The 25,306-nt window shown below is 41.8% G+C and overlaps 1 protein-coding gene across 1 annotated transcript in view; it reads left to right on the top strand.

Annotated features, from left to right (window-relative positions):
• The window catches only part of ADNP2 (ADNP homeobox 2), a 36,142-nt gene that overhangs the window by 1,820 nt on the left and 9,016 nt on the right, over positions 1-25,306 (top strand). The window contains exon 2 of the mRNA XM_007953298.1: positions 19,524-19,613. Within this exon, the coding sequence (XP_007951489.1) occupies positions 19,524-19,613 (90 nt within the window). The remainder of the gene's footprint in view (positions 1-19,523; positions 19,614-25,306) is intronic.

Raw genomic sequence — 25,306 nt, 5'->3', positions numbered from 1 at the left:
TATCAAGGGTCTTCTACATAGATCCCCTTCCAAGTGGATGACAGTGGTAGCCGGGCACCATCTAGTTCTTCTGTGAACCGCCAGCCTTCTGGTTAGCAGTCAGATGCCTTAGGCACTGCGCCACCAGAGCTCCTAGGAGGTGTAACAGGAGCACTAAATACATCATTCGGCCAGTTAACTTGGATGTCCTATGAAACCATGACCCTAACCTTCCAAACTAAGGAACCAAATCCCATGAGGTGCTTGGTTGTACATGCACAGGAGAAAGATTTTTTAATGGCAGAGTGTGACTTCAACTACATCTGGAAGTGTAAGGAGAGGACAGATGCTGAGATGGAGATTCTTGCGTATCCTCTGTTCCTCAAAAGCAGTCTTGAAATAAGAGAAATTTTACAGTTCCTGGCACCTCTGCCTCTTAAGTTATATTTTACGCATGAGAAAGGAACAGGAGAAATGTTTGGAGGTAAGTCTGAGAATGGAGTATTTGCCAAGTAGATTCTGGGTAGACACAGAGTTCAGTAATAATAGAGAAATATGTTAGTAATTTTTGCAGGGAATATAAAAAGGAGTGCCTAAGAAAACAGACGTTTGTTCTTTAGACTGGCAGTGTCAGATGGTAACGCAGAAAGTGCCTGGAATGGGGCCTTGCATGTGGTAGACACTCAGGAAAAGAAGGCTGAGAGATAGTGGTATCTTTCAGTAAATAGATTGGGAATATTCTTTGATCATTAGAGGGTGAAATAAGGCTTTTATTTTAATCCTGGCTAATAGCTAATAATGTGACCATGGGCAGATCCTTGAGTCTTTGGGTCTTGATGCTCTCATCATTAAAATGAACATTTGTAGAGAATTAAGTCAGGATACTCACCCCCATTAGAGACTGCAGCCGGGAACTCAGACGGGAACAGTGAAATGAGCAGAAAGGTCCCTTCTACCAGGGAGCCTCACGTAGCCTTTGCAGAGGAGATGGCATTGAAGCTGGGATATTTTTTTTTTTTTTTAAAGAATGGGTAGGAGTCTTTAGTGGAAAGAATTAGAGAGGTATTCCAGGAACATGGAATTTAGAACCCAGACCCAATTGATTAACTCTCATCAAAGCAGACTGAGTAACTTTAATTTTATTTAAAAGAAAAAGGAAAAAAAAAAAAAAAAAAAGCAACATCTTTCTCTCACGGAGTGGCTGCTGGGTTTGAACTGCTGACCTTTTGGTTGGCAGCCGAGTGTTTTAACCACCCTGCTACCAGGGCTCCCTGTGAATACTCATGTAAACTTAGAAAAGTTCTAAGAACAAGAATATAGGGACCACATGTTATCTCAGCTTCCCAGTTGTGAACATTTCCCATCCTTTGTGTTCACTCTTGTCTGTGCTTGCTGTGTGTGTGTAATTTTCCCTCGAGCTATTTGAGAGTAAGTTATGTCCACTTGGATGCACCAGAGCGTTTCCTAAGAATAAGGATCATCTCTTACGTTTCAACGGCGTGTTATATTAAGTACATTGAATATTCGTAGGACTTTTTTTATCTAAGCTACTGATCTTATTCCAGTTTTGTTGCTTAACTCAGTAATGTCATTTATAGCATTTTTACTGTCAGTAGTGGATCAGGTATTGTGCTTAGTTGTCATAGCTCTTTAGTTTCCTGTAAAGTGAATTCCATTTTTAAAAGTAGAATGTGATTATGAAATTGCTTGTGCTTTGTTTTAAAATTTCCTACCCTTCAGTTCTGTTTTTGTGACTTTAGTCGAACTGAGCACTGCTCATGAACTCTATAACCTCTTGCTTTGTAGTCAGCAAAGAATGTGTTTACTCATTGGAATTTATTCAAGATGGTTAAGTTTCCTTTATAAGACTGTTGACAGAGATATGTACGTACCTCACTGAGAGGCTGAATGGTGTAAAACTAGTTAGTTGGATTATCTATTATGTCACTGATTCTTTTGGTGGAAATTTTAATTTTTATCATTTGTAATTGGGCCTAATAATTTATGAGGTTTTTAAAAATTTAAGCAATGTATAAGTGCATTACTGAAAAATTAGATGACATACCTAGAAACAAGAAAGAAAACACAACTTGTAAGCCGCTGTACCATAATCTTCAGTATCTTTTTGGAATTTCTAATCGTATATAGTCCCATTTTTTTTCCTTACAAAGATATGATCAAGCTCTGTATGAGATATTGTAGTATCTTATTTTTCCTGTCACGGAACAGCATGTTAATAACCTTACCATGCTAAATACATTTTTTTTCTAATGCCCCATTCAAGCAATAGAAACCAACTCTGAGCAAAAGAGAACTTATTGGAAGGCCATTAGGGACTTGCAGAACCCAAGCAGACTAGGGAGCCAGCATTGGAAATCAGAAAGAACCAAGGGACACCTTTGTTCCAACCACCCCTTTGCCAGCATGGGCTGTCATGCCACTCCTGCTTCCTTGTCTGATTGCCAAAGCATATATGACTTCATTCTTACAGCAAAAGCTGGACCTCAAATAGTAGCCTACACACCTCTTGTCAGAAAAAGTAAATGTTCAGTAAATGTTCTGTAGGCCTTGATTTTCTGAAAATAGATCTAATACTAGATACTGATACTAGAAGCTCTTGGGGAATTTAAAACAAATTTTTATGGTAAGAATTAAATAAAAAGTTTGCTATTTTAACTAATCTTAAGTATGTAATTCAATGACATTAATTAGGTTTACCATGGATGTAACCATCACCACTGTCTGTTTCCAAAACTTTTTATTGTCCCAAACAGCATTTGCACCCCTTAAGCTGTAACTCCCATTCTTCCCCCCTCATAGTCCCTGGTAGCCACTAATAACACGTAGTCTATGTATTTGCCTATTCTGGGTAGTTCACGGAAGTGGTATTGTCCAATATTTGTCCTTTTGTGACTGATTTCATTTAGTGTCTTAGTTTGGGTTCTGTAGAGGAGTGAAAGTACATGTGTTGTTGCTAGGTGCTGGAAAGTTGGTTCCAACTCATAGTGACCCTGCATACAATGGAACAGAACACTGGCTGATCCTGGGACATCCTGACAATCTGGGTTGCTATATTTGAGACCATTGTTGCAACCTCTCTGTCAGTCCATCTCATTGAGGGTCTTTCTCTGTTTTGCTGACCCTCTGTCAAGCATGATGTCTTTCTCCAGGGACTGGTCCCTCCTGATAGTGTGACCAAAGTATGAGAGATGCAGTCCTGCCATCCTCACTTCTTGGGAGCTGTGTTAGATTGAGTTCTCTAGAGAAGCCAAACCAGTAAAGTTTATGCATAGAGAGAGAGAAATTTATCTTGGGAAAATGGCTCACACACTTAAGAAGCTGGCAAGTCCCAAGTTCTTGGATCAAACGTCAAGCTGGAGGCTTTTCCCGACTTACGCAGCTGCAGGGGCTGACGAGCTCAAGGTTGGCAGGCAACTGGAGTCAACTGGCTGTTGACTCCAACGAATGAAGAATCCAAGATCTCCAGGCTGAATGGTGGATTACTCGCTCACAGACAGTTGTAGGCAGCACAACAGAATCCCGAACCACAGAAGAGTGTCTCTTTTCCCAGAATGTCCATAAATATACTGGAAGCAGGCCACACCCCTAGGGAAATTCCCTTTCAACAGATTAGCTGCTCAAAACATATACACCTGATCCAATAGTGGGAACAACCCACATCACAACTGCTTAAACCACAAAGAATTGTGGTCCAGCCAAGTTGACACACAGCTCCAGCTATCACAGTCCACCCCTTGTCAACTTGGCACTTGTACACATCTTCTTAACCATATATAATCTCTAAATAAGGATGATTATAAAGTCATATTTGTGCCTAACATGATACCCTAATGTGTACAACCAAAATGCATTAACCTTATTTACATTTCACAGTTCATAACAGAAGGAAACAAAAATATTTGATGCACATATACAATGAAGAAATATAACAATCGTAGTCCTTGTTTCTGCAACTGGTCACGTGGTTGTAGCTGATATTCAAAACTACCTTCTTCCACCACCCATTCCGTATTTCCCTTGCCCTCAGCAAGCATCTCAGCTGGTCATGGTTCTTTGCCTGGTGGGATGACTCAAACCTTCATTATATTTCAGTAAAATACATTAAAAAAAAAAGAGAGAGCGAGAGAGATGTGGATAGATCTCTCTGACTGGGCCAAAGAACTAAAGATATTTATGTCTCATTTAAATGCCCACCAAAAGGTGACCTTGCCAGAGGAGGACTTTTAAGAATCAGGTGGATAAAATGAAAGGTCTGGGCCGTTAGCAGTCATATCAGAATTGGGTTTTCCAACTCGATGGCAAACAACAACAACAATTTTCCATTGACTTTAATCACAGGGCATGGTAGTACTAAGAGTTGTTATAAAGAATCTCCTGTATTAGAGTGTATACAAGAACATGTATAGGGTTGGCAGACAGTGGTCTTATAAGTTTATGGGAATGATCAGAATTCCAGGTGTATAGTAGAGCTGACAAGGGGCAAGGATGTGGTCACAGCTTGGTCACAGCCAGCTACCCAGAGGGTAGACCGAGTAGTTGAACCTGTGGGCTTGGGACCATAGTTGCAGGGGACATCAAGCTCAATTAGCACAACATTCCATACAAAACATTGTTTTACCTCCTACTTTGGCAAGCAGCAACTGGGATCTTAAAAGCTAGCAAGCTGCCATCTAGATGCAATGATGGGTCTCTCCTCATCTAGAGCAAAAGAGAATGAAGAAAACCAAAATTCATGGAAACAATTAGTCCTAGTGACTGGTACACCATCCGACCTGCAGCCTATATGACTATGAGACCAGAAGAACTAGATGGTGCCCGGCTACCACTGTCATCCCCTTGGAAGGGGATCTATGCAGGAGATCCTTGATAGAGAGGGAGAACAATGTGGAACAAAACTCAAAATCATTTGGAGGGAAAAAAAAGGAGGGGGGCAGGTTTGCTGGTCTGATAGTGCCTGGTGGAACCACTGAGATCATGGCCCCTACCTGCCCTTTAGATCTGGATTTGAACCCACACCTGTGGTTTCCAGCCAAACAAAAGACAGGCATATGAGTTGAACATTTACCTCAAGTAGATACACTCCTTGGAGAGAACAATCATGGGAGAAAGAAGGGCTGCTTATGCACAGGGAGACAGCTCAGGGGGCAGGAGTGCATGGAGGGATGGACATAGGGAAGAGGTAACTATGGGGAGGAAGTGGGAGGGGAGCTGTTGCATTGTGGTAAACTGGTCAATGTCATGAGACAAAGTATATGTGAACCGCTGTATGGAAAGTGAATTTCCTCTGTAAACCTTCACTCAAATCACAATTTAAAAAAAAAAAAAAATGAATCTCCTGTATTCCAGACATATTATTCTTTACCTCTATTATGTAATGTCAATTCACTTTTCCCTTGGTAATCGGCATCTGTCACACCAGATAGTACAGTAACACCTTTCTTTGTCTGTGGCTCCAGAGGCATGAGGAAGCCAAAATGGCCAGGTGGCATTCTTAACTTGCAGTTCAGTGCAATCAGTATTGTGTCTCCAGGTGGGAGTGTTCCTTCCTTTGGGACTAAGATCTCCAGACCCACAGAGCATAGGGTAGCAGGGCCAGGAAACAAAAATTTTTTGAGTGGGTCACTAGGGGTAATAGTGAGTGGTACCATTCCTGTTTCCACCCCTTGATTCCTGGACCTGTGAATCCTGGCTATTGGAGAAACGGCATTATATACTGGACGCTGGTTTAGAGCATATACAGCCTCCTGGAGAACACTGCCCCGACCCTTCATGGTATTGCTACCTAGCTGGTGCCATAATTGTATTTTCAGTAGGCCATTCCATCGTTCTATCAAGCCAGCTTCAGGGTGATGGGGCACATGGTAAGACCAGTGAATTCCATGAGCATAGGCCCATTGCCGCACTTAATTTGCTGTGCAGTGAGTCCCTTGATCTGAAGCAATGCTGTGTGGGATACCTTGACAGTGGAAAAGGCATTCTCTCAAGTCCACAGATGGTAGTTTTGGCAGAAGCATTGCGTGCAGGGAAGGCAAATCCATATCCAGAATAAATATTCCAGTAAGAACAAAAGGCTGTCCTTTCCATAATGGAAGTGGTCCAGTGTAATCAACCTGCCACCACGTTGCTGGCTGATCACCCTGAGGAATGGTTCCATGTTGCGGACTCAGTGTTGATCTCTCCTGCTGGCAGATTGGGCACTCATCAGTGGTAGTAGCCAAATCAGCCTTGGTAAGTGAGAGTCCATGTTGCTGAGCCCATGCATAACCTCCATCCCTGCCACCATGGTCACTTTGTTCATGAGCCTGTTGAGCAATGACAGGAGTAGCTGGGGAAAAAGAATGGCTGATTTCCACCAAATGTTTCATCTTATCCACCTGATTCTTAAGGTCCTCCTCTGCCAAGGTCACCTTTTGGTGGGCATTTAAATGAGACACAAATATCTTTAGTCCTTTGGCCCAGTCAGAGAGATCTATCCACATCTCTCTCGCTCTCTTTTTTTTTTTTTAATGCATTTTACTGAAATATAATTTATGTGCAGTGAAATACACAAAACTAAAGTGACATGGGTCAATGCATTTTTTTTTTTTTTTTGCAGTGTTCCTTCCCCTCCCCTCCCCTACTACCCCTGGCAACCAACAAAGAAAGTTTTCCTCCATATATGAACCTTTCCTTGACCCGCCACAACAATGAACTAATACTATATTTGTCCTTCTGTGATTTGACTTCTGTCACTCAGCATAATGTCCTCCAAGTTCATCCATATTAATGTGGTGTTTTGCAGACTCTACATTATTCTTTAGTGCTGCACAGCATTCCATTATGTTTATGTACCATAGTTTGGTCAACCATTCTTCCGCTGATGGGCACATAGGTTGTTTCCATCTTTTTGCTATTGTAAGTAGTGCTGCAGTGAACATAGGTGTGCATATATCTGTTCCTGTCCTGGCTCTCATCTCTCTAGGATACATACCTCGTAATGGGATTGCTGGGTCAAATAGATCTCCAATTCCAGCTTTCTAAGGAATGCCATATTGCTTTCCACAGTGGTTGTATCCCTTCACAGTCCTACCAGCAGTGTATGAGAGTCCCAATCTCTCCACATCCCTGCCAACATTTGTTATTTTCTTATTGAACCTTGCCATCAGTGCTGGGGTGAGGTGGTATCTTGTTGTTTTGATTTGCACCCCTCTGATGGCCAGTGATTGTGAGCATCTCTTCATGTATTAGCTGGCCACCTGAATATACTCCTTGGTGAAGTGTCTATTCATGTTTTCGGCCCATTTTTCAATTGTATTGTTAATTCCTTTGGTGTTGAGGTGTTGGAGTTTCCTATAAATCTTAGAGATAAATCCCTTGCCAGATATGTAATTATCAGCAAATATGAATTTGTTGCTGTAATTTTTGTTATGTGCTTTTTTTGTGGTGTCGATTTCTTAGTTCCAAATAATTTTCTATGCTGAGCTTGTTTTGTTTATGACTCATGTCATCAGTTCCTCTGTTGCTATTGTTTTAGTATTTGCTAAATATTTGTGCTGGTTTTCTTTTTTACTTTGATGTGAAGGTTTATCATTTTTCTTTGCAGATACCCTGTGATTTATAGTTTTCTTTCCAAGTTTAGAACAGTCCATTCTATCTTGTAGTTGTCCTGACATCCTTACCATCTAGGAGTGCTGTAATGACACAGTTTTTTCCCTCTTTTTGGTTTGTAGTTGTCCTCATTCGTCAATTGAAGTCTCTGGTTACCTGTTTACAATCTTGTAGACTTATTTACTTTGGATACTTCTGTAGCTGGGTTGGTTTCTGGGTTATATCATCATGTGTGTTGATGGTCATTTGTTGTTGGATGTTGCTTCTCTGTCCAGAGGACTCCCTTTAGCATCTCTTGTAAGGTTGGTCTGGTTTTAATAAATTCCCTTAATTTCATCTTATCTGGAAATATCCTAATTTCACCATCATATTTGAGGGACTGTTTTGCTGGGTACATAATTCTTGGTTCGATATTTTTCTCTTTCAGGGTTTTATATATTACCATCCCATTGTCTTCTCGCCTGCATGGTTTCTGCGGAGAAATCCGAGCTTAGTCTTATTGGTGGCCTCTTGTAGGTAACTTTTCATTATTCCTGTGTTGCTTTCATGATTCTTTCTTTGTCTTTGGTTTTGGTTAGTCTGATGATGATATGTCTTGCTGATTTTCTTTTGGGGTCCATTCTGTTTGGGGTTTGTCAGACTTCCTGAACAGATATATTCTCATTTTTCATCATATCAGGGAAATTCTCTTCCAACAAATCTTTGACAATTTTCTCAGTGGTTTTATTTTTCTCTTCCTGTTCTGGAATTCCAATGACACATAGGTTATTCCTTGTGATAGTATCCCACATGAACCTTAGGCTTTCTTCATTTTGTTTTGATCTTTTTCCTGATTGATCTCTTTGAAAAGTAGTATTCCGGTATTTGTCTTCAATCTCATTAATTCTGTCTTCCATTGCATCATTTCTACTACTCCTTTGCCCTTTCAATGTGTTATCCATTTCTGACTATTTAGTATTAATCTTCTGGATTTCTATCTGTAGATTTTGAATCATTTTTCATTTTTCATTGATTTTGTCATTTTGTTCTTGTATTTTCTTCCGAAATTCTTCTAGGGTTTTGTCTGTTTTTCTTGATCTGTCTCTCAGTCCTTTGAAGATACCTAAATACAATTCTTTTGAATTCCTTCTCAGGGAGTTCCAATGCTGCATCTTCCTCAGGCATGTGTTTTGGGTCTATATCCTGGTCTTTTGTTTCTCCTGCTTTATTTTTCTTCTTAGTGTGGACTGTGATGCACTGTTGTTTCTGAGGCATTGTGACGTTTTTGTGTTTGTATTTAATTGGTGATTGTATGTTGGAGTGAGTTGCCCACGATTTTTGTTTTCTTTGTATGCTATCTATGCAATCAGGGTACTATACTGTGCTCCTTTATTCGCTAGTTGACAGCACTTATACACTCACCACCTGTATCCTTTCCTGTTGTCAGCCTCTTGTATATCCCTGATGACCTTGGCAGACAGAGCCTATTCTTTGGTCCTGTTTTTGTTCAGATTTTTCCACTAGTTGGTGCCTAATCCATTTCTGTATAGTTCCTTTCAAAGCTGAGGGCTCCAGGATTCTCTTCAGTATCTCTGTCAATTGGTTTCTCTTTTCTTTGTTGAAGAGGGTCTGTGTCACTTGTCTGCCTTTTCTTCTATCTTACTGGAAGTCTATCCACATACCTCTTCCCCATACATCCTTGTTACCAATTTTCTCCTTCCCAGTCCCAGACCATTAGCCACAGCCCATGAATCTGTATACAGTCGCACATCTGGTCATTTCCATTATTATTCCATGCGAAGTGAACAGACATATGTACTGCTCGAAGTTCTGCACATTGGGAGGATTTCTATTTACCACGTCCTTCAAGGAAGTCCCAGAAAAGGTCTGCAGTGCCGCTGCTGTCCACTTTGGAGTGGTACCTGCATATTGTGAAGAACCATCTGTAAACCAGGCACGAGTTTCTCTTCCTCAGTCAGCTGAGCAGAAGGAACTCCCCATGAGGCCATAGGTGCAGACTGGGAGAGGGAAGAGGTAATGTGACTGGAGTGGAGACATAGGGATTTGGGCCACTTTCTCATGCAACTTGTGCCTTCAGGTCCTGCTTGAGCCTGATCTCTAATATACCACTTCATTTAATGATGGAGTGCTGCTGTGCATGTCCAACTTTATGACTCTGTGGGTCAGACAACACCCAGTTCATGATGGGCAGCTCAGGCCTCATGGTGACTTGGTGGCGCATGGTTATGCATTCAATCTCTGCTGAAGCCCAGTAACAAGCCAAAAGCTGTTTCTCAAAAGGAGAGTAGTTATCTGCAGAGGATGGTAGGGCTTTGCTCCAAAATCCCAAGGGTCTGCATTGTGATTCACCAATAGGGACCGACCTGCCAAAGACTCCAAACAGCATCTATTACAGACACTTGAAGCACCATTGGATTAGCCGGATCATATGGCCCAAGTGGCAGAGCAGCCTGCACGACGGCATCCTTAACCTGTTGCAGAGCCTTCTGTTGTTCTGGGCTCCACTGAAGACTGGCAGCTTTCTGAGTCACTTGATAAATAGGCCGCAGCAACACGCCCAAATGAGGGATATGTTGCCTCCAAAGTCCAAAGAGGCCTGCTAGGCGTTGTGCCTCCTTTTTAGTTGTTGGGGAAGCCAGATACAATAACTTACCCTTCACTTTAGTAGGAGTATCTTGACATTCCCCACACCATTGGACCCCTAGAAATTTCACTGAGGTGGAAGGTGCCTGAATTTTTGTTGGGTTAATTTCCCAACCTCTAGCATGCAGATATCTCTCCAATAAGTCTAGAGTCATCAATACTTCTTCCTTACTTGGTCCAGTCAGCATAATGTCATTGATATAATGGACCAGTGTCATGTCTTCTGGAAGGGAAAGGTGATCAAAATCCCTACGGACTAAATTATGAAATAGTGTTGAGGAGTTGATATACCTTGAGGAAGTACTGTGAAAGTATATTGTTGGCCTTGCCAGCTGAAGGCAAACTGCTTCTGATGGTCCTTTTAAGTTGGTATTGAGAAAAAGGCATTGGCCAGATCAATAGCTGCATATCAAGTACCAGGAGATGTACTCATTTGCTCAAGCAATGAAACCACATCGGAACAACAGTTGCAATTGGAGTCACCACCTTATTAAGTTTACAATAATCTACCGTCATTCTCCAAGATCCATCTGTTTTTTGCACAGGCCAAATAGGCGAATTAAATGGGGATGTGGTGGGAATCACCACCCCTGGATCCTTCAAGTCCTTTTTGGTGGCAGTAATCTCTGCAACCCCTCCAGGGATGTGGTATTGCTTTTGGTTTACTATTTTTGTAGGTAGAGGCAGTTCTAATGGCTTCTACTTGGCTTTCCCTACCATAGTAGCCCTTACTCCACATGTCAGGGACCCAGTGTGGGAATTCTGCTGTTTTTTCAGTATATCTATTCCAATTATGCATTCTGGCACTAAGGAAATAACTATAGGATGTGTTCAGGGACCCACTGGACCCACTGTAAGACACTCCTTAGCTAAGACTCCATCAATGACTTGACCTCTATATGTCTCCTCTCTGACTGGTGGGCCACAATGACGCTTTGAGTCTCCTGGAATTAGTGTCAGTTCAGAGGCAGTGTCCAGTAATCCCCGAAAAGTCTGATTATTTCCTTTTCCCCAATGAGCCGTCACTGTCATAAAAGGCCTCAGATCCCTTTGGGGAAGGTTGGGAGAAAGACTGACATAAATTTTTGGCAATGTAGTGGGGTCCTTCCTCAAAGGGACCTGGCCTCCCTTTCATTCAGGGGGTTGTGGGTCTGTAAACTGACTCAAATCTGGGAATTGATTGAGAGGCCATGACTGTATTCTGGAGATTCAATCTAGGCTGCTGTTCATGTGACCTAGAATTCTGTCTAAACAGATCAAGTAAGTATTTAGTGGGTTTGCCATGTATTTCACAACTAGGAACACCATGACTAAGTAGTCAATGCCATAATTCCACACAAGTCAGAGTATTCTGATAACTGTTCCAGCTCTGCTGTCCATTATGGTAGCCACGCCCACCTTGCCTTTGTCGATTCACTGCTGCCACTTGGCCCCTACTACCAAGCAGCCTCATCGTAGTTAAGTGTCTTAGTTCTATTTGGGCAGTTCCCATTGTCAAATCCTGCTTACATAAAATAGCAGTCTTCAAGGATGCTGGCGCTCCCTTCACAAATTTATTCCTCACCGTACTGGTAAAGGGCGTGTCTTCTGGACTCTCCATTTCTGGCTCTAGGGGTCTAATCTGATAAATCCATTCTAACAGGCCAATTTCCCTAAGCCTCTGGATATCTCCTACATTATACCAAGGCAGGTATGGTACTTCAACTTGACTTAAGTAGGCCACCACATGATCCATGCTTCAGTAAGCCAACTAACCAGCTTCTTTATACTCCTCATGCTGACAGAGTTGCAGAAAAGTATCAAATATATGTGATCACCCAGAGCCTCACTTCTCAAAAGTCCTTGATCTATTGGTGGTGCTATTTTGCATATTAACGTTGCCGTCGCACGCCATGGATTAGCAAGGCCCTCTTTACTAATGGAGCAGGGTCACCAGTGCGTTTACAGTTAATCGGACTGGAGAACCAATTTAGGAAGCCCATCCTTATGATTTTGTCTCTCTAGAACGACTCCCGGTACCAAATGTGTTAGTCTGGGTTCTCTAAAGAAGCAAAACCAGTAGCTTATATATAGGGAGAGAGAAAGAGGAATTTATCTTAGGAAAATGGCTCACACACTTAAAGAAGCTCGCAAGTCCCCAAGTTCTTGGATCAAACATCAAGCCAAAGGCTTTTCGCAACTCATGCAGCTGCAGAGCCTGACGAGCTCAAGATCGTCAGGCAGTATGTATACTGCCTGTTGACTCCAACAAATGACGAATCCAAGATCTCCAGGCTGAATGGTAGATTGTTCGCTCACTGACAGTTGTAAGCAGCACAACAGAATCCCGATCCACAGAAGAATGCCTCTTTTCCCAGGATGTCCATAAATATACTGGAAGCATGCCACTCCCCTAGGGAAACTCCCTTTCAACAGATTGGCTGCTCAAAACATACACATCTGATCCCATCGTGGGAACAACCCACATCACAGTTGCTTAAACCACACAGAATTGTGGTCCAGCCAAGTTGACGCACAGTTCCAACTATATTACAGGAGCATTCTGGCTGCACTTCTCTTTTAAGACAACTTTGTTTGTTGTTCTGGCAGTCCGTGGTATATTCAGTGTTCTTCATCAACACCATAATTGAAAAGCATCTGTTCTTTGATCTTCATTATCCAGCTTTCACACGCATTGAAAATATCATGGCTTGAGTCAGGCACACCTTAGTGCTCAAAGTGACATCTTTATTTTTTTTTTTAACACTTTATAGGTCTTTTGCAGCAGATTTTCCCAATGTCATATGTCATTTGATTTGTCTTTTTTTTTTCTTTTCTAAATAGTTCATCAGTAATAATCTATTACTATATAGGTTTTAAGAGATTATAATTCATATACTGCATGATAATGAGGTCTAAGTATTTTGATAAAAATATCAGTTGTAAATAATGACACTTGGCATTCTAATTATGATATTAATCTTCACCCATTTTGTAGTTTAGAGTAACATTAGCTATTGTTCATACTGGGCTTCCTTTAAAAGTAGTTGTAAAGTTAGCAATACCAACAAAGGTATCATAATTCTTTAGTTACTTCTGTACCATGGGTCTTATTGTAATGGTAATTTTCTCCATTTCCTGGTAAGAGAATTTTTTTTAATGCATTTTATTGAAATAAAATTTATGTACAATAAAATACACAAAACTAAAGTGACATGCGTCAATGCTTTTTTTTCTTTCTTTTTTTTTTTTTGCAGTGTTCTCTCCCCTCCCCTCCCCTCCCACCCCTGGCAACCAACAAAGAAAGTTTCCTTCCATGTATAAACCTTTCCTTGACCCTCCACAACAACCAACTAATGCTATATTTGTCCTTCTGTGATTGACTTCACTTAGCATAATGTCCTCCAATTTTCTCCATATTGTGCAGTGTTTTGCAGACTGTACATTATTCTTTAGTGATGCATAGCATTCCATTGTGAGTATGTACCATAGTTTGGCCATCCACTCTTCTGCTGATGGGCATGTAGATTGTTTCCATCTTTTTGCTATTGTAAATAATGCTGCTGTGAACATGAGTGTGCATATATCTGTTCCTGTCCTAGCTCTCACCTCTCTAGAATGTATACCTAGTAATGGGAATGCTGGGTCAAATGGTATCTCCAATTCCAGCTTTCTAAGGAATTGCCATTTTGCTTTCCACAGTGGTTGTATCACTTCATAGTCCCACCAGCAGTGTATGAGAGCCCCAAACTCTCCCCATCCCTGCCAGCATTTGTTATTTTCTGTCTTGTTGAACCTTGCCATCAATGCTGGGGTGAGATGGTATCTCATTGTTGTTTTTGATTTGCATCCCTCTGATGGCCAGTGATTGTGAGCATCTCTTCATGTATTAGCTGACTACTTGAATATCCTTCTTGGTGAAGTATCTATTCATGTCTTCTGCCCATTTTTTAGTTGTACTGTTAATTCCTTTGGTGTTGAGGCATTGGAGTTTCCTATAAATCTTAGAGGTAAGTCCCTTGCCAGATATGTAATTATCAACAAATAGGAATTTGTTGCTGTCGTTTTTGTTATGTGCTTTTTTGTGGTGTCGATTTCTTTGTTCAATATAATTTTCTATGCTGAGCTCGTTTTGTTTATGAATCGTGTTATCACTTCATTCATTACTGTTGTTTTAGTATTTGCTAAATATTTGTGCTGGTCCTCTTTTCTTTTGATGTGAAGGTTTATTGTTTTTCTTTGAGGTTACCCTGTGATTTTTGTGGTTTTCTTCCCAAGTTTAGAACAGTCCGTTCTATCTTGTAGTTGTTTTGACTTCCCTACCATCTAGAAGTTCTGTAACTACACAGTTTTTTTCCTCTTTTTGGTTTGTAGTTGTCTTCATTTGTCAATTGATGTCTCTGGTAACCTGTTTACAATCTTGTAGGCTTATTTACTTTGGATACTTCCATAGCTGGGTTGGTTTCTGGGTTACATCATCATGTGTGTTAGTGGTCAGTTGTTGTTGGCTGTTGTTGCTTCTCTGTCCAAAGGACTCCCTTTAGCATCTCTTGTAAGGTTGGTCTGGTTTTAACAAATTAGAAAGGGAATTTTTAAAAAAATTTATCGTGATCTGGGTAAAAGTTTACAGAGTAAATTCGTTTTCCATACAGCAGTTCACATACATGACATTGTGTCATGACATTGACTACAATTTCCCACAATGTAAGAGCTCTCTTCCCATTTCCTCCCCACAGTTACTTCTTCCCTGTGTCCCCCCCACCATGTACTCCTGCCCCCCAGCTGTCTCCCTGTGCATACACAGCCCTTCTGTTCTCCCATGATTGATCTCTCGAAGGAGTGTATCTACATAATGTAAATGTTTAGCTCATATGCCTGTCTTTTGTTTGGCTGGAAGTCACAGGAGTGAGTCCAGTTGCAGACCTGAAGGGCAGATAGGGGCCATAGTTTCAGGGGTTTTACCAGGCTGTATCAGATCAGCAAACCTGGTCCTCTTTTTTCTTTCTTTTGAGTTTTGTTCCACATTGTTCTCCCATTCTATCCAGGATGTCCTACATAGATCCTCCTCTGAGAGGTTGACAGTGGTAGCTGGGCACCATCTGGTTCTTCTGGTCTCATAGTCATATAGGCTGAGGATCTCAAGGTGTACCAGTCCCTTGGACTAATTGTTTCCATGAATCTTTTGTTTTCTTCATTCTTCTTAGCTCTGGATGATGAGAGACCCATTGTTCCATCTAGGTGGCCACTTGCTAGCTTTTAAGATCTCAGTTGCTACTCACCAAAGTAGGATGTGGAACAATGTTTTTGTGTAGTATGTTAAGCCAGTTGAGCTTGATGTCCCCTGCGACCATGGTCCCACGCCCACGGGTCCAACTACTCGCTCCCTGCGGGTAGCTGGTTATGGCCAAGAATTCACCACAACCTTGTCCCTTGTCAGCTCTACTATATACCTGGAAATTCTTACAGAACATACAAATACACTTGTAGAAGAAACATTGTCTGCCAACCCTATATATGGTCATGGGCACACTCCCCCCTGCCTAGATATGCCTGATTGTTCAGCTTGTCCACCCATCTGTCCACCCGTATATCAATGTTAGCCATCACTGACAACATAGTACTGTGTGTGCAAAAGGGTTCATTTTTGTTGTCAGTATCTCCCATGCACCTCTCTATGTCTTTCTCTTCTTCAGTGCCACCATGTTGATCACTCACATTTGGTACATTGCCCTTCTTTTCACCCAGAACAGTACTTGTCTCTGCCTATCTAGCAGTGTTCTTTCCCCTCCCCTTCCACCCCTGGTAACCAACAAAGAAAGTTTCCTAAGAAAGGAGTTTTTAATATCATCCATTCTATGTATCTTGTTCCCTGTCTCTACCTCCCATTAGTGCCAGCCTGACAGAATCTGGTTTTGGACTGATTGTTACTACTGGTTTTTTGTGTGTCTGCAAATGTCATGTCTTTCCTAGTGTCACAGAAGAAGGGAAGCTTTCAGAATCTAGGAAAAGGCCTATCTTAAGTGAATTGATAATATTTGTAGTTTATAATACTGTGGAGGAAGTTTGTAATCATCATTACTTAATTAAAAGGAAGAAGTTCCTGATACATTAATGTTTTCATAACTGTTGTGGATACTTTTAGCATCATTTAATGATTGTAGATCTGACAGGTGAGTCTTCTCTGCTATCTCAACTCAGCTTTGAATGTGAAAACATGGCATGCAAATTTTTTTTTATATTCATTTTGTTTGTAATACCCTATTTTTCATCCTTCAAGGCTTTTAAAAATACATCTTGTTCCTTGAAAAAAAAAAAATGGCATAGTTGGTCAAAACAAGAGTTTAATCTCTCGTTCTAAAAATCTGCTACCTTCTGTTTTTTTTACTTTCCTTTTTTTCAGGTTTTATTGTGATTTGGGTGAACATTTATAGAGCAAATTCATTTTGAATACAGCAGTTCCTACATATTTTGTTTCACGATACTGACTTCAGGCCCCACAATGTAATAGCTCTCTTTGCACTTTCTCCCTGTAGTTCTTCCCTGTGTCCTTCTTTCCTGTGCATTCCTGCCCCCTGAGCTGTCTCCCTGTGCAAACACTGCTCTTCTCTTCTCCCATGATAGATCATTCTGTGGAGTGTTCCTACCTGGGATAAATGTTCACCATGTGTGCCTGTCTGTCATTTGGCTGGAAGCCATGGGAATGAGTTCAATTCCAGGCGTGAAGGCTAACTAGGGGCCATGGTCTCGGAGGTTTCACCAGGCTCTATCAGACTAGTAAACCTAGTCTTTTTATGATTTTGAGTTTTGTTGCGTCTTTGATCTCTTGGTGCCTGCTTCCATAGAAAGATTTATTTCAGGGAAGTGGCTCATGTAGTTGTGAAGGCTTCCAAGTCACAATGGCTGATGGGTCAGGTGTCAGATTGGAGGATTCTCCTGACTCAGGTGGTTGCAGGGACTGATGAACCTGAAATTGGCCAGTCAGAGGGCACGCTGGAGCTAGAGGGTGAGCTTTGCCAGAACATTCATATGTATTGGATGCAGGCCACACTCGCAAGGAAAATCCCCCTTTAACTGACTGGCAGCTCACGTCAGATCACACAGTGCAGGATGATTACATCATGTCTGCCAGACTATGGAGAATCATGACCAAGCCAAGTTGGCACATAATCATTTTCATCACACTCAGCATAGTGTTTTTGAGGTTCATCCGTATTACAGGAATATCAGAGCTGTGCTTCTCTTTATAGCTGAATAATATTTCATTGTATAGATGGACCATGTTTTTGTTTTTCCATTCATCTGTCGATAGACACTTGGGTGGTTTCTTTTGGCTTTGTGAATAATGCTCCTGTGAATATTTGTTTCTTTTTACTTCTTTCGAGTCTTTTTGGTATATACCCAGGAGAGGGACTTCTGGGTCATGTGGTCATTTTGTGTTCAATTTTGAGGATCCACCACACTGTTCTCTAAATTGGCTTTATGACTTTACATTCCCATCAGCAATGCAGGAAGGCTCCAGTATCTCCATTACTTGGCCACCACTTGCTATTTTCTAATAATAGTCATCCTAGTGGGTTTGAAGTGGTAACTTACTGTGGTTTTGATTAGCATTTCCCTGGTGACTAAGCAACATCACGGGTAGTAAGTGGAGAAAAGATTGAAGTTGTTAGGGATTTCATCTTACTTGGATTCACAATGAACACCTATGGAAGCATCAGTCAAGAAATCAGACATCATATTGCACTGGACAGATCTGCTGCAAAAGACCTTGTTAAAGTGTTTAAAAAAAAAAAAAGGCAGTGATGTCACTTTGAAGACTGAGGTGCACCTAACTCAAGCCATGGTGTTTTCAGTTGCTTCATGTGCATGTGAAAGCTGCGTAATGAATAAAGAAGATGGAAGAAGAATTGATGCCTTTTGAATGGTGGTGTTGCCAAAGAATACTGAAAATACCATGGACTTCCAGAAGAATGAACAGATATGCCCTGGAAGAAGTACAGCTGGAATGCTCCTTGGAAGTGAGGATGGCCATACTTTGTCTCACCTGCTTTAGTCATGTGGTCAGAAGGGACCATTCCCTGGAGAAGCATGTCACGCTTGGGAAGGGTAGAGGGTCAGTGAGAAAGGGGAAGGCTCAATGAGATGGATTGACACAGTGGCTGCAACGATGGGTTCAGGCATAGCAAGAATTGTGGTGAGGGCGCAGCACTGCTCACTGTTACATCCTGTTGTGCATAGGACCAATACAAGTTGGAGCTGGCTCGGTGGCACCTAACAGCGACTAATGACGTTGAGCATCTTTTCATGTGCTTATAGGCAATTTGTATATTTTTGGAGAAAGTCTGTTAACTCCTTTGCCAGTTTTTAGATTGGATTGTTTGTCTTTTAGTTGTTGAATTGTAGGAGTTTTTGTTTTTTAGTGTAATCTGGATGACTTAGCCATGTGAGAAGAAACCCTCACATGTTCTGTACCTTTACATAACTGGCTGTATGTATTTAAAGGTATTTAAAGAGTGATATGAAAATAGACTTTCCTTTCATTCTATAAGACAAATGGATTGAAAAAAGGTGGTGAGCTATAGTTTTGAAGAAGAACACATTCAGAATAAACATTCTTGTATTTTGAAGACCTATTTGGTTTCCTTATATCCTAAAGCTACATGGGTTTTAGGATCTTTACCTACATCTAGGCTTTGCTGATAGGTGCAAATTGTAGATAATTATTTGTGTTGGGCTAAGACTCACTTTTCAGAAGTCTCTTCTGATTGTTTTTTATAATTTAACCTGGATTATTTTCACTTTTTCCTCAGTTCTCTTACTTAATGGGTTGTGGTGGTGGTTAGCCTGCCTTCGAGTTGACCCTCACCTCATGGCAACTCTGTGCACAGTGGAATGAGACACTGCCTTGTCCTGTGCTGTGTGCTGACAGCTGCAGATCAGACCATTACTGTCCACAGAATGTTCACTGGCTCGTTTTCTGAAGTCGAGTGCCAGCTTTTCTTCCTAGCCTGTCTGAGAGTAGAGGCCCTGCTGAAATCTGTTTAGCGTCATAGCAATGCACTAGCCTTCAGTGGAGACATGGTGGCTGTGTGCATAGTGTGTTGGTCGGGAATCGAACCCAGGTCTCTTCCATGAAAAGTGGGAGTTCTGCAGTGTCCTCACTTAATGGGTATTCTCAGAATTTGCTGATGGGCTTGAGTTCTCATACCAATTTCCCACTTAGATTTTTGAGGCTGCAAGTGCTCTAACCAGGTTTTAATTATATCTTTATTTTCTGCATTTCCACAATGACCACTCTCTCTCTTTTTTTAAAGGACCTTAAACCCTTTGATCCAGGAGAGAAGTTCTTTTATAACACATCATGGGGAGATGTTTCTCTCTGGGAACCTTCTGGGAAGAAAGTGGTATGTATTTTTATATTTGGCTTTTATGTTTCTCAAAGGTGTATGGATATCCACGTTAATTAAGCTCTGAGGAATATTGTGTAAGTATCGGGGGTAGTGATGAATGAGTGGGGAAAAGCGGAGTGTAATACTCAGGCAAGTAGGAAGAGAAATAGTATTTTGCTTTGAGAGTTCTGTGCAGGTAGAGTTGGTAAACTGATATAGTGACACTATTACATAGCCTTGGTTATAAGATGCCACGGATAGAAGAAGGACCATTGATTTAATAACTATTTTGAGTAAAAAGAAATCCCACTACATTGGATGTGCAGATTAATTGACCGTAGATCTTGGTTTCTGAAACTAAAATAAAAATGTGGATCTTTGAACAAATGTATGATGATTTGGGGCCTTAACCTGTCAGGTCCTGTTGAGTTCTCCTTAATGTGGTGACCTTGCCCATCAGCCACCTGCACCTTTGTCAGCATCAAACTCATCATATCCCAGACTCGACTGAGCTGTTTTCCCCAGTCTGTGTTTGTTCAGAGCAGCTCTTTCCCTGCTCTGTCAGCTGTGCCATCCTTTTCTGAGTCATGTCTGCTTTGGAAATACAGAATTTAGAATTTTTGTTTTTGCAGTAGCTTAGCAAATCATTTTTTGTCAAAATTTTCTAGTATCAACCCATTCTTTCTGATTCCTGCTTTTCTGCCACAGTTGGGTCTACCTCTCCAGACTTGGAATAGGGGCAGTTTTTTTTTTTGCTCAGAAAAGCTCAAGGCTGTTGGAACTTGCTTGGCTGTTAAGACCTGTACTTCCTGAATCTTTTCTAGGCCTCATTGACTTTTCTCATCTGAATTCGTAACAGATCCTATAATGTTACATGTAGTATAATGTGTAATTTGATCCTTTTCATCAAGAAACATTTTTCTTAATTCCTACTACAAAGAGGTACAAGAGGCTTGTACAAAGAGTAGAAGTTAAGGCTCTTTCTTAAGGAGTCTTTGTCCTTGTTTGGGTGAGTCAGGCCTTGGCATGAAATGTTCAACAGTATGAAATAGTAGAGATGGCGTGTGGAGGACAGGTACCATATTCAGAAACACAAGAACACTGTCACCTGGAATGGGGGAGAGTGCGTTATCTGCTAGTTGTACTTTTATGTTTGTGTGGTGTAGTAAATTATCTGGTATGGCTTTTCTAGCCATAAGTCTTTGTAAACTCTGTGGTGGAATTTGCCTTGAGCAACTGAAGAGCTCCTGATTGTTAAAGTTATCCACCTGGCGTATTTCTGTTGCGAGTGGCACAGAAGAAGTCTCTCTCTCTGACTGCATCCTAAAATTTAACTGCCAAAGGGGCAGGGAGGCCGCATCTTCTGACCTCCTCTGACCCCACAAGAGGAAGACAGAATTACCATCAGTATCCCTGCGAGGCCAGACATGCCACCTCCCTCCAGTCCTGACACCAACCGTTCTCCTACAGCACCCACCACCTCTCTGCTGGGTTCGATAATTCGTTGTGGAGGCCACACAGAACTCACAGATTATAGGGTTTATTAGGGAAGCACCAGGCTACAATTCAAGTTGAGGAAAAACGCTCAGTCTCTCTCAGCCTGCCATCTCTCAGTCAGCAGACTCTCTCATTCTCTCAGCAGTGCATGTCTCTCGGTGTCTCTCTCCCAGCAGTGCATGTCTCTCGGTGTCTCATTCTTAGCAGCACGTGTCTCTCAGGAGCGCGTTTTTCTCAACAGCACGTTTTTCTCAGCCAGCAGTCAGAGAGAGAGACTTCTTCTGCCTCTAGGAGGGCTCCTTTTGAGCCTGGCAGAGTGGCCGAACTAATCAATCATAACTTAAAATTCTAAACACCTGAGAGAGAGCACGAACTTCCCAGAACATTGCTTTGTGCCGCTCGCAACAGAAATACCCCACGTGGATAACTTTAACAATCAGGAGCTCCTCAGTTGCTCAAGGCAAATTCCACCACAGAATTTACAAAGACTCATAGCTAGAAAAGCCATACCAGGTAATTTACTACACCACAGTTTGCAAATCACTTTTCCATAATTTCGGAAAAGTCATGTGCTAGTTTTGTGTTTCCTGTGGTTTTAAGTATGTGTGTTCAGTGACAGCTTGAATTCATAATTCAGTATCTTCTCTTCATTCTTAAAATAATCTGCTTCTCTTGAATTGTCTCTTGCCTCTTGAGAGAATCTTAATCTGTAGGCTGATCCTTCTGGGGCAGTAAAATTTATGAAGAAAACCAGTTTAGGGACAAAAGCAGAGCTGGGTGTAATCATGCTGTATTGTTTGATGGTCACGGTAATCAGGTCCATGAGGATTCAGAGACATAAGCACCATGTTCCACTGCCTCAGCTTGTGAGGACAGAGGCATGCCAGTGTTCTCTCAGGTGCTGGGGGTTTGTTGCTGTGGAGACGGTGACGAAGAGTCATTCCGGCTTCACGGAGAAATGCGCTGTCATTCTGGACACATCACTCAATGCTTTGAACCCACTGCTTCTCTGCTTCACTTTGTAAGTGCTTTTTCTTCTTCTGTTCCCAATTAACTAAATGTCTCACACTCTTAATTGTTTTTGGCTGATCGCTCTCTGAGTCAAACATGTGTTGTATGAACCTGTGTTTTCATTTATCTTGGAGAAATACCTAGGACTGGGATCACTGGGCTGTAGGGTAGGTAAGTATATATTTATCTTTATTAGAAACTGCCAAGCTCTTTTCCAAAGTGGCTGTGTTGTTTGGAGAGTTCCATTAGTCCCAAATCCTTGTCAGCACTTGGCTATTGTCAGGTTCTTGTGTGTATGTATTTCCCATTCTGATTGACTTGTGGCAGTATCTCATTTGGTTGTAATTTGACTGCTAACCAGAAGGCTGGCGGTTCAAACCCACCAGCTACTCCTTGGAAGGAAGGTTGGGCAATCTACTTCTGTAGTGATTCTGCCTTGGAAACACAAGGAGGGGTTTCTGTGAGTCAGGTCTGACTCGATGGCACCTAACAACAACAGTGTCTAATGATGTGTTTATTTGCCCTGAAGTATTTTTTTGGTAAAGTTCAAATCTTTTGTCCATTTTGTAAATGGGTCATTTTTTTATAATTCATGTTTGAACATATTTACTACACATACTGTGAATTTTGAAAAAGCAAACCCAAATCAAATCCATTGCTTTTGGGTCAGTGGGGACTCATGATGGCCCCAGATGGTAAGAGTGGGCTGTTCCACAGAACTTCCTGGCTGTGGTCTTTATGGAAGCCGGTCACCAGACTTGCTTTCCACAGCATCACTGAGTGGGTTTGAACTGCTAGCCTTTCAGTTAGTAGGTGATTGCAAATCATTTATGTCACCCAGGGACCTTCATATCCTGGATATTCACGTTCTGGGTACCAAAACTAAACCCACTGCTGCCAAGTCAGTTCCGACTCACAGTGACTCAGGGTTTCCGGAAATCATGACAGAAGCAGACTGCCACATCTTTCTCCAGCACAGTGGCCAATGGGTTTGAACTGCTGACCTTTCACTTAGTAGCCAAGCACTTAACCACCGCACCACTAAACCAAGAAACCAAATCCACTGCCATTGAATCAATTCTGACTCACAGTGATCCCCACTGGGTTTCCAAGGCTATAAATCTTTATGGAAGTAGATGGCCTCATCTTCCTCTGGCAGAGCAGGCGGTGGGTTTGAACCATTGACTTTCTGGTAGCAGCCAAATCTCTTAACCCAGTGTGCCACCAAAGCTCTGTATATTCTGGTAAATGCGCTTTCTTGGATCTGTGGTTTCCAGATAGTGGTTTTTAGCCTGTGACATGTCTCTTAAGGAACAGCTGTCTTTCTGTACTGATGAAGTCCAGTTTATCACTTTGTATTTGTGGATCATGCTGTCATTGTCCTGTTCAGGATATAGGACCTCAGGCCAAGGCCTAACCCAAAGATTTGTTCAGCACTGACATGTTAACCTGCACTTGGTAGTAAGTTCTGTCCCCTCTTTCCTTGAGGGAAATCCTTGCTGGGAGGGCCCTGGGAGTGCAGGGGTAGAATTCTCACCTCTGTGCTGTGGAGACCTGGGTTGATTGCCACCCAGGGCGCCTTATGCACAGCCACTATCCATCTGTCCATGGAGGTTTGCAAACAGGCTTCAGTGGGGCTTCCTGAGTGACACTAGGGAGAAAGGCCTGGCAGTCTCCTGTAAATCAGCCAGTGAGAACTCTGGATCATAAGGGTCTGATCCTCGACTGATCATGGGACGGTGTAGGACCAGTCAGCGTTTTGTTCTGTTGTACGTGGGGTCGTGATGACTCGAGGGCTGACCTCACGGCAGCTACCTTGTCATTGAGTATAATTTTCACTGTTTATGGGCTTTTCCATCCCGTACATCAAGACTACGATGCACCATTGTTTAACAAACGACTCCTAAGACTAAAACAGTGCTCCTATGAGGCTGTGTTGCACCCTGACACCTGTTTCAGATGTTAAACCATGAGAAGAGTGGACTCTGAGAGTCGGTGGGTCTTTAAGTCTGTGCTCTGGAGTTGTGGTGTGGTCTGAGGCTGGATATGTGCAGGGTTAGTAAGAACCTAGTAGAAATACCAGAACTTGAGGGTTGCCAGTTGCAGAGAAGCTAGTAGCATGATGCTGAATGTGTTTGCATAATTTTTGTGACCTGTGACCCAAGAGGAAGCCCTGCATGAGAGGAGTGAGGACGACAGCATCTTGCAGCGTAGGGACTCTGTGTGTGTGTGTGAATGCACAGGCATGAGGGTGTCAGGAGAATACAGTGTAGGGAAGGATGGGGAGCAGGTCTTGGTCACCCTGGTAGTGAGGAGCAGGTGGCGCCTGGAAAGATCTGTGCCTGGTAGTTCTGTACACACTGACTGAGGAGCCTCGGAGGAGTGGTTCATCTGTCTGTCATGCAGGCAGGCAAACTTAGGGATTCTGTAGTTCGCCAGTGCTGAGATTCCAAGAACCTGTAATGAGACCAAAGACTTCAGTACTCTTTGAGAATACACATCTGACTGGACCCTACAAATGGTAGAGTTTTACTGGATTTTTTTTTCACATGTCTTCCTCCCAATTTTTAATTGGATTGTTAATCTTTTTTTTTGTTGAAATATTGGAGTTTTCTTTGAATTTTAGAGGTAAGTCCCTTGTCACATATGTAATTACTGACAAGTATGAATTTGTTGCTGTCATTTTGTTATGTGCTTTTTTGTGGTGGTGATTTCTTTATTCCATATAATTTTCTGTGCTGAGCTTGTTTAGTTTATGAGTTATGTTATCACTTCCTTCATTGCTATTGTTCTAGCATTTGCTAAATATTTCTGCTGGTCTTTTTTATTTTAATGTGAACATTTATCATTTTTCTTTGAGGTTACCCTGTGATTTATAGTTTTCTTCCCAAGTTTAGAACAGGCCATTCTATCTTACACTTGTCTTTTTTTTTTTTTTTTTAATTGTGATTTGGGTGAAGATTTACAGAGCAAATTCACTTTCCATAAGCAGTTCACATATACTTTGTCTTGTGACATTGACCACAGTTTACCACAATGCAACAGCTCCCCTCCCATCTCCTCCCCACAGTTACCTCTTCCCAGTGTTCATCCCTCCATATACTCCTGCCCCCTGAGCTGTCTCCCTGTGCATAAGCAGCCCTTCCTTCTCCCATGATTGTTCTCTCCAAGGAGTGTATCTACTTGAGGTAAATGTTCAA

Source organism: Orycteropus afer, unplaced genomic scaffold, assembly GCF_000298275.1.
Source record: "Orycteropus afer afer isolate SDZICR_OR568_19922 unplaced genomic scaffold, OryAfe1.0 scaffold00385, whole genome shotgun sequence".
NCBI lineage: Eukaryota > Metazoa > Chordata > Mammalia > Tubulidentata > Orycteropodidae > Orycteropus > Orycteropus afer.
Note: the sequence above shows the minus strand (reverse complement) of the source record. Positions and strands in the feature narration are given on the sequence as shown.